We start from the raw sequence: 9,437 nt of genomic DNA, 5'->3' as shown, positions 1-9,437 counted from the left end.
AAAAAAAAAAAAAAAAAAAAAAAAGATATGTGTTTAAGAGTATTTCCTTAATCTGTCAGTTTTATATATAGCCTTTTGGGATAGAATGAGGCTAAACATTTCTGCTGATTTCTGTACATCATTTACATTTTCTGTTTTATTTAGTCTCTGGCATTTTGTTGAGGCTATTGATTATCAGACTTGGTGGTTTATAAACTCCAGAGTCTACCATTCCAAACTTTGAAAAGAAGTACTTTAAGCTGCCTTACTGTAAATTAAATATCATGGGATAAAAATGAGTGATTAACATTTAGTGCTTGGCTTTAATGTGCTCTTAGAACTCAAGTGATTTTTTTTTATTATATTTAGTTCATTTGTTATCTTCCCATTGTAGCAGTGGGTTATTAATAATTTAATTCTTGACTATCACAACTCTTCATTCCCTATGATTATGAAATTCCTAGCCACTCTCTTTCCTTCATAAAATCATCATGAGCTCTTATGGACAGCAGCAGGTTTTAAATTCTTCCATTTTCCTGTGATACAGAGCACATGATAGTGGTAATTTGGTGGTAAATGCTAGATAATACCCTTGACCCCAAAAAACTCCTTAATAACTTACATTACATTGAACTTCTAAACTTATTATTTTTTTTGCACGCAGACTTGTAATAATTAGGCATTGGAATGTTACAGTTTGCACAAGTTTGGTGTGTGTGTATTTGTGGAAGTGATTTCTCTTTCCTGGTTTTGCTTTTAAAATTTTGTACAACTCTTGTTTCAGCACTGTGCTTCAAATGTAGTAAATCAAAAAGAAAGTGGGCGATTTTAATAAGTTACAGGAGAGTAGTCAAATGGACGTTGAAAATACAATAGCCCTCCCTTTTTGCACAGTTTCACTTAGCCGTGATCAACTGTGGTCTGAAAATAGGTGAGTACAGTATAAGATATTTGGAGAGACAGAGAGACCACACTCACATAACTTTTATTATAATGTGTGATGCTGTTAGAATTATTCCGTTTCATTCATTATTGTTTTTTGTTTTTTTTTCATTCGTTATTGTTATTAATCTCTTACTGTGCCTAACTTATAAATTTAGGTAAACTATATGATATGTGTAGAAAAAACTTAGTCTATGTACAATCGGGCACTGCCTACAGTTTCACTCATCCTCTGCGGGTCATCGCAAGTATTCCCTATCAATATGTGAGGATGGGAGAAGAGAAAATAGGAGATCCGGGTGAAGTTGTGTTTAGTCCACTAAATGGCATGTCAGATGAATCGTGAAATCTTTGTATAGTTTATCAAAATATGCTTTAAATTTTGTGTGTGTGGCAGAAATGTTTTTGTCTCATTTATAGGCTCTGAAGAAAAGACTCCCGAAAAGAAATTCTTCGAGGTGCAAAATGAAAGACGCGACCAGGCCCAGCGGACTGTTTTAATACATTGTCCAAATAAAATCAGTGAAAAAAAGTTTCTTAAGTATTTATCCCAGTATGGACCTATTAATAATCATTTCTTCTATGAGAGCTTTGTAAGTATTTGAAAAATAATCTACCTAAATGTTCATGCTTTTGAAGGATAGAGGTCTTTCTTGTTTTTTGCTGTGTCTTTCATAATGTGGTGAAATTACATTCTCTTGATATCCTCCACCTTGCCCTATTTAAATTTCTTTCATGGGTTTTTTTTATAGGAGACCAGATATCCTGATAGCAGTATTTTAGAATTATATGTGGTTTATGACAGATTTCATTATGTGACTACTTTAGTATCATTATTTGGGGGATAAAGGCCAATAGGAGGAGATCTTTGTTTTGCCTTTCAATTTTCTATTTCAGCATTCTTTTTTTTTTGGCCAGGGCTGGGTTTGAACCCACTACCTCCAGCATATGGGGCCGGCGCCCTACTGCTTTGAGCCACAGGCACCGCTTATTTCAGCATTCTTACCAGCTTTTCTTGACTAGAAATCACTTTATAGTGTTCCTTTTCTTAATCTGTTTATAATGAGTAAAACCAATGCTTGTGTTTGAATTGTATCATTTGTAAATTTTTAAAAAGTTAATGTTTTATAGCGCTATGATAATTGCTTTAAAATATGACTAAAATAATATGTTAAACGTATCATGAAATGTATCATTTTTTCGTATGTTTTTGGTGTAGGGTCTCTATGCTGTGGTAGAATTTTGCCAGAAGGAAAGTATAAGTTCCCTGCAGAATGGAACTCATACGCCAAGCGCGGGCATGGAAGCTGCAATTCCATTCAGATCACGTTTCTTCAACTTAAAGTTTAAGAATCCATCACACCAGGCTTCTGAACCAGCAGCCATACAGTTTAGTAATCAGTTACCTCCTTCAAGCCGGAAGCTCTTTGACTTACTGTGTTGTGCAAAAAGTGTAAGCTTTTAAGTATACTTCCACTTTTAAAAATATGTATTATATTATTTCATATGTAAAATAATATAAATATATTAATAATACAAATATATTTAAAATGTATTTTAAAGGTTCCTATAAAATATTCAAGCTACATTATTGTTCAGTGGGTCCAGCTCTTCAGTTCTACAAGGTAATAAGAGTCAGGAGATGGATGTGGTGATGGATGCATAACTTTATAAAGGAAAGTTTTCTTCTATTTCTGGCTTTCTAGGAATTTCATCAGATTCACCACATCACATCGAAGTCAAGTTTGGGCATTTGTGATAACCTTGATAACTGGCATGTGGGAGAATAATAGGGTTTTTCTGTTTTTGTCTTATTTTTACAATTTCAAAGATATAGGTGTTTTTATTACATGGATAGCTTTTAAAATGTTAAAGTCAAGGCTGTTACTGTGCTGACCACTGAGTAGTGTTCATTGTACCTGATGGGTAGGTTTTTGCCCTCTCTCTCCTACCCTCTTTTTAGTCTTTAGTCTTACTATGTTGCCCTCAGAGTGCTGTGGCATCACAGCTCACAGCAACCTCAAACTCCTGGGCTTAAATGGTTCTCTTGCCTCAGCCTCCCAGGTAGCTGGGACTACAGGCACCTGCCATAACGCCTGTTTAATTTTTGTTGTTGCAGCTGTAGTTGTTTTAGCTGGAGCAGGCTGGGTTTGAACCCTCCAGCCTTGGTGTATGTGGCTGGCACCCTACCCACTGAGCTATGGGCACCGCCCTAATTTAAATTTTTTTTTTTTTTTAATAGAGACAGAGTCTCACCTTATTGCCCTTGGTAGAGTGTCAAGGCGTCACACAGCTCACAGCAACCTCCAACTCCTGGGCTTAGGCAATTCTCTTGCCTCAGCCTCCCAATAGCTAGGACTACAGGCACCTGCCACAACGCCTGGCTATTTTTTTGTTGCAGTTTGGCCGGAGCCGGGTTTGAACCCGCCACCCTTGGTATATGGGGCGGGTGCCCTACTCACTGAGCCACAGGTGCCGCCCTAATTTTTAATTTTTTTGTAGAAATAGGGTCTCACTGTGTTGTGCCCAGGCTGACCTCAAACTCCTGGCTTTAAGCCATCTTCCTGCCTACGCCACCCAGAGTGCTAGGATTATAAGCATGAGCCACCACACCTACCCAAAATATGATCATTATTAACACCCGCCTTCTAATGAATTTGCAGGATTGTTATTCTAAGAAACTAAGAGATCTTGGGCCTTCATTACTTGAATTGTTGTTTATTTCTAGTATTTCATGCCCTTTGACATTGGTCTCTCCTTCCCCTGTTTAAAATAGCTTATTTCTGGTTGTTTTGACCTCTCCTGAAGCACTTTATTAGTTTCTTTTTCTTAAAATAATACATTATGCTCATCGCTTATGTAAAGTGGTGGTCTAATTCTATCTAGCTTCTATTTTGCGAGCGTCACTCTTTGGTGCTTTGTAGAAATGCACTTGAAGAGTGAAGAAAAAAATTGCATATGTTTAAGATGGGTCTCCAGAGCCCTCAAATCTTTAGAAATAAAGTAGCAATTATTTTATATGACCTGTATATTTTCTGTATTTTTGTTTTGGCCAGCTAGGTAGATGATCAACTGAACACCCTCCTGAAGGAATTCGAAGTAACAGAGGAGAACACTAAGCTCCGATATCTCACCTGCTCTCTCATTGAGGACATAGCAGCTGCGTATTTTCCAGACTGTACAGTCAGACCCTTCGGCTCTTCAGTGAACACTTTTGGGAAATTAGGATGTGATTTGGACATGTTTTTGGACCTGGGTGAAACCGGAAAACCCAGCACTGACAAGGTAATATTTCTTTAGACTACTAAAATTTATTTTTAAGAAATTAGAAAAGGGAAATCTTTGGATTTAATACAATTATAATTATTGATTTCTAAACTGCTAACTTTTAAAATGATCACACGTGGTCATTTTTGTAAATATTCTTTACATAGGCAATAAGATAGTTATTTATTCTTTTTGAGGGTTCAGAAGTTTTTTTGTTAGGTAAAAGTTGCTTATTTTATTCATGTTAGTTGTATTTTAACTAACTTTTTTTCTTTAATCTGTGTGATTTAGTTACAGAAACTTTTTAAATCTCATGATTTTTGGTTTTGTTAATTTATCCTTAAAATTCTTCTGATTCCCCCCCCATCTATGTTAGCTACATATAAGTATATAGGCATACGATTATATCTTTTTTAAAAATTATATCTTTTTATCAATTATTTCATTTATCATTAAATGATGTCCCTCTTCTTCACTATAAATACTTTTTTCTTAAATTCTATTTTGCTGGTTATGCTGGCCACTTGCTATTTGTCTCACACATTGTCTTTTATTTTGCCATATCCAGCATTTTTTATATATATATATATATATATACATACTGTTTTATTTGGGGGCACATCTTTTATAAATAGCAGAATGCTTCCACTTCAGTACAGACTCCAATCTGTCTTTGTGTTCAATTTATTTATTGATTTATTTTTTATTTCAAAGTATTAGAGAGGTACAAATATTTATTGTTATTATTGATAATTCTTAGTCTTATTTCTGTTGTCTTATTTTTCATTTCTTATTTTCTGTGCTTTTTCTTTGCTTTTGACTCTTTCTTTTCCTCCTTTTATTGCATCAGTCCTGCTTATTACTGTCTTTCCTCCCTTCTCTTTTTTCGTTTTGCAGTTTGAATGTTATAAATATTTATTCCTTTTACGCTCTGTTTAACATGCACGTCTTTCAGAGCAAAGAAGTACCTTTGCTGTCTTCCAAACAATATAAGAGATGTTGTAATTTAATTACAACTTTGAAAAGGCTTTGAGTTTGATAAAATGTTGCATTTTTATGGCTTTGTCATTTCTTGTATGTGTCAAAGCAGTAGTGAACATCCATTTTTAGGTCGATGTCCAGTTGAGACTTCAGACTTAACATTTAAAAACAAAACTAGTTTTCATCTCCCTGCAAATGTTCTGAGTTCTTATAAAAGTCTTTCTACTCACACACACACACACACTCATGCACACAGGCTGTCTGGAAAGTATCTGGCCATGTCATAGGAAACATAGTATTAACAGTGGCTGGATACTTTTGTTTTAGCTTTACAAATATTTGCCATCTTCTTTTAATTCTGCATCTAAGTCATTTTTCATATCTGTAGTCATACCACCATCCCTTATGCACTCTCAGTTAGATTATTATAATTAATTACATCCTGTTTCCACATCCTGTCATGACTTGGTATTCCAGCCTTCAGTCCATGTTAGAGTTATCTTCATTCACATTTTGGATTCTCTCACAGACTTTGAGTGATTCTTTTTGTTAGCATAGTATTCAAGTAATGTCTCTCAACTAATCGTAGTCATTATTTCTTATATATCTTCACACACTTAGTTTTCCAACTGTATTATTTAATCATTTCCAAAATTAGAAGACACTTTTAGAATATCATCATGACCAATAGTTCTTTCTATGCTATGTTCAGTTAGTAGTTTGTTTATATATATATCCTCCACTATATTTTAAGTTTGGGCAGGGCAGGAACCACATCTATTCATTTGGTTATCCCAGGGGACTGAGCCTATTTAATATGCTCAACATATACTTACTGAATTAAAAATGGCCCAGATTAGGAATCACATCAAAATTAACCGGGTCAGTTTTATTAAGACTAATCTGTACTTGGAATTTTATTAAATTTCTGGCAGGAGCACTTATATTGTGATAGGCTGTTTTAAATAAAATGCTTTAACTGAACACTCAAGAAACATGACAATGTGTTGTACTGATTTTAAAAGCCTGGACTCTATAGCCAAACTGCAGAATCGTGATTCTTCTCTGTGCCTCCATTTTCCTAACTGTAAAATTGGGATAGTGCTATACACCTGTCTCATGTAACGCTTGAGAAGATAAATGGAGCTCACTGCATGTGATGCTCTTAGGACCGTGCTTGGCACATAGTGAGTGTTTACATGTATATACCATCAGCAACAGTATTAATTATTTTATATGGAAGTCAGAAATAAAAATTTTTCTCTGTTGGAAGCAGAGGAAGGAGTTAGAAATTCTTAGTTGGGTCTCATGCTTAGATTTCCCAATTTAGGGGTTGTGAATAGTTTTTTATATTCTGAATTTTTTTCATTTGTATATATAAATGCTTTTAAAATATATATATAATCTTTACAGGTTATAACTTAATCTATACAAATTATAACTTGATTTTTTTTTTTCTGTTAATAATGTCTTGGCAATTCTGCTACCTTATCCTTTCCAGTGGCTGCTGAATGTTCTGTTAAATGAATGTATCATAATTAACTCGTCCTCTATTTATCAGACAGTAGGGTAGTGGAGTTTTCCCCCTTTTTATTGCTAGCCGTATTAGTTAATATTCTTTGGCTGTACACAACAGAAATAACACAAAATAGCTTAAGCAAATAAAGAAGTGGAGGAGTTATCATAGAATGCAGGGTCAGGAATGAAGATCAGTTTTAGGAAAGGCCTAGAACCAAGTGTAAACTATCAAGAACTAGAAAGTGTTCTGTGTCTCTTTGCTTCATTTATCTTTTACCCTCTGCTCTTCACATCTCCTTCCCCACCCTCACTGATAGTCTTTACTTTCTTAAGCCAGTACCAAAGTTTCTGAGTACATGTTTCAACTACATGGTTACCTCTAAGCCTTGGTTCCAATTCCCATTAGAGATCTCTGAATTTGTGGTATATTCCTATCATGCTTAGAGCAGCTATCCATGCCCAGTCCACTTAACTGGGAGGAAGAAGGTAGATGTCCATGATGAACATTGTTACTGACCCTTAATCCTTTTAAGAGGAATGAGTTCTGGGAGAGGGAGTAGTTGAGGGTTAGGGAACCATATTAAACAAGGTAAAGCTTCCAAATGGTATCTAGTACATGAATAACGCTGTAGTGAGCAGATATCTTTGTGGATTGGCTCATCTGTGCAAGAATTCCTTTGGGATAATATCCTAGCATTTTAATAGGTAAAGTATTAGAGGTGTGAAGTTTCAATAGATAATTGGTAAATTCTACAATGAATATGTCCCCATTTAAATTCCCACTTACAGTGTATATGTATTTCCCCATACCCCCTAGTACTGGTTGTCAGCTTATCTTTTCCTGACTGAAAAATGAAAAATCTTATTGCTGTTTTAATTTCTTAATTTTAGTTTCTAGAAAACATGAGGATCTGTTACTGTATTTCTTAGCCTTTCTTGTATTAATTTTTTATTGTCTTTTTTTGCCCATTTGTAGAATTGGATAGATCCCCCCCCCATTTGTATAAACCCTTCATAAAATTAGCCCTTTGTGTGGCATGTGTTATTTTGTTATTTTTTTGTTTTTTGAGTCTCATTTTGTCACCCTTGGTAGAGTTCTGTGGCATCACAGCTCACAGCAACCTCCAGCTCCTGGGCTTAAGCAATTCTCTTGCCTCAGCCTCCCAGGTAGCTGGGACTACAGGTACCCAACATAATACCTGGCTATTTTTTGTTGCAGTTTGGCCAGGGTCAGATTTGAACCTGCCACCTTCGGTATATGGGGCCGGCGCCCTACTTACTGAGACACAGGCGTGCCCTGTTATTTTGTTTTTTTTTTTTTGAGACAGAGCCTCAAGCTGTCCACCTGGGTAGAGTACCGTGGCATCACAGCTCACAGCAACCTCCAACTCCTGGGCTCAAGCGAGTCTCCTGCCTCCGCCTCCCAAGTAGCTGGGACCACAGGCGCCCGCCACAACGCCGGGCTATTTTTTGGTTGCAGCCGTCATTGTTGTTTGGCAGGTCCGGGCTGGGGATTTGAACCCGCCACCTTAGGTGTACGTGGCTGGCGCCTTAGCTGGTTGAGCTATAGGCACCGAGCCTGTTATTTTGTTTTATCTTTTATCTATAATTAATATATGCTTTGCCTTAATATGGTTTTAATTTTTGTGTAATCGTATTACTTTTTTGTGTATTCCGTACTTTTGTGTCATACTTAGAACCCTTCACCACTCTAAGATTGTCTTCTAGTGCTTGACTGATGAACTTGTCACATTAAGTCTTTCATCCACATTGAAATTGCTTTAGTTTTAGGGCTAAAGTAGGGATCTTAGTTTATTTTTTGTAATAGCCACTTGATTTATTTGTTAAATAGGAACAAACACTCCCCCAGTAATTTGCTGTATTGAATATTAATTTTTCTCTATAAGTTTGTACTGTTAGTTTTCTTCAGTTGATCTGTTATTCTTATGCCTGTACCTCCCTACTACCATGAGCTTCTCTAGTGTCTGCTAAAATGTGATGGCTAACTAGCGAAGGGCAAGTGTATGCTCACTGAGTTGATAGAGCAGGTGAGCCTACCTGTGCAGTACATAAAGTCATTATAAAAAGCCAATACTTTTTCTAGTTAGTACTTTATATACTGGAGAAACAAAAGGCATCAGAATCCTAAGTCTGCTTTTGGCTGTGATTTCATGAAGAATTTTTATTTTGTGGGGATTTTTGACCAAAGTGATTTAGAGCATCCTTTTAGAAAAGCTTGTTAAAAATTTGCCTTTTACAAAAAGCTCGTATTTACAAATATGTTTATTGTTCAGACCTTAGGAAATTTTCTGATGGAATTTCAAATGAAAAGTGTTCCTTCAGAAAGAATTGCAACTCAGAAGATCCTGTCTGTGATAGGAGAATGCCTTGACCACTTTGGCCCTGGTTGTGTGGGTGTACAAAAAATATTAAATGCTCGGTGTCCACTCGTGAGGTTCTCACACCAGCCCTCTGGATTTCAGTGTGATTTGACAACTAACAATAGGTATGATCTCTTAAGTCTATTATCTTAAATGTGAATGTTGTAAGGTATTAGCTTTGACTTTATTGTATGGCGACAGTGGCTTTGGACTCTTTGAGATGTGCTTTAGCAAGAATTTTTAGAAATTTGAATACTTGCATTGAAAAGTTGGAAATTCTTTATTTAATTTTGGAGATTCATTGAGGGTACAGAGAGCTAGGTTATATTGATTGCATTTGTTAGGTAAAGTCCCTCGTATAATTGTGTC

The 9,437-nt window shown here is 35.8% G+C and overlaps 1 protein-coding gene across 3 annotated transcripts in view; it reads left to right on the top strand.

Moving 5' to 3' along the window:
- The window catches only part of MTPAP (mitochondrial poly(A) polymerase), a 24,052-nt gene that overhangs the window by 3,512 nt on the left and 11,103 nt on the right, over positions 1–9,437 (top strand). For all 3 annotated transcript variants that reach the window (XM_023511465.1, XM_023511464.1, XM_012803296.2), the window contains exons 2-5: positions 1,342–1,514; positions 2,141–2,374; positions 3,982–4,206; positions 8,982–9,193. In XM_023511465.1, coding sequence (XP_023367233.1) covers positions 1,342–1,514; positions 2,141–2,374; positions 3,982–4,206; positions 8,982–9,193 — 844 coding nt within the window. The remainder of the gene's footprint in view (positions 1–1,341; positions 1,515–2,140; positions 2,375–3,981; positions 4,207–8,981; positions 9,194–9,437) is intronic.

This window comes from Otolemur garnettii, unplaced genomic scaffold (genome assembly GCF_000181295.1).
Source record: "Otolemur garnettii isolate 467f Iridium unplaced genomic scaffold, OtoGar3 scaffold00019, whole genome shotgun sequence".
In the NCBI taxonomy this organism is placed as follows: domain Eukaryota; kingdom Metazoa; phylum Chordata; class Mammalia; order Primates; family Galagidae; genus Otolemur; species Otolemur garnettii.
The sequence above is the reverse complement of the archived record's forward strand: the minus strand, read 5'-3'. Positions and strand labels throughout refer to the sequence as shown.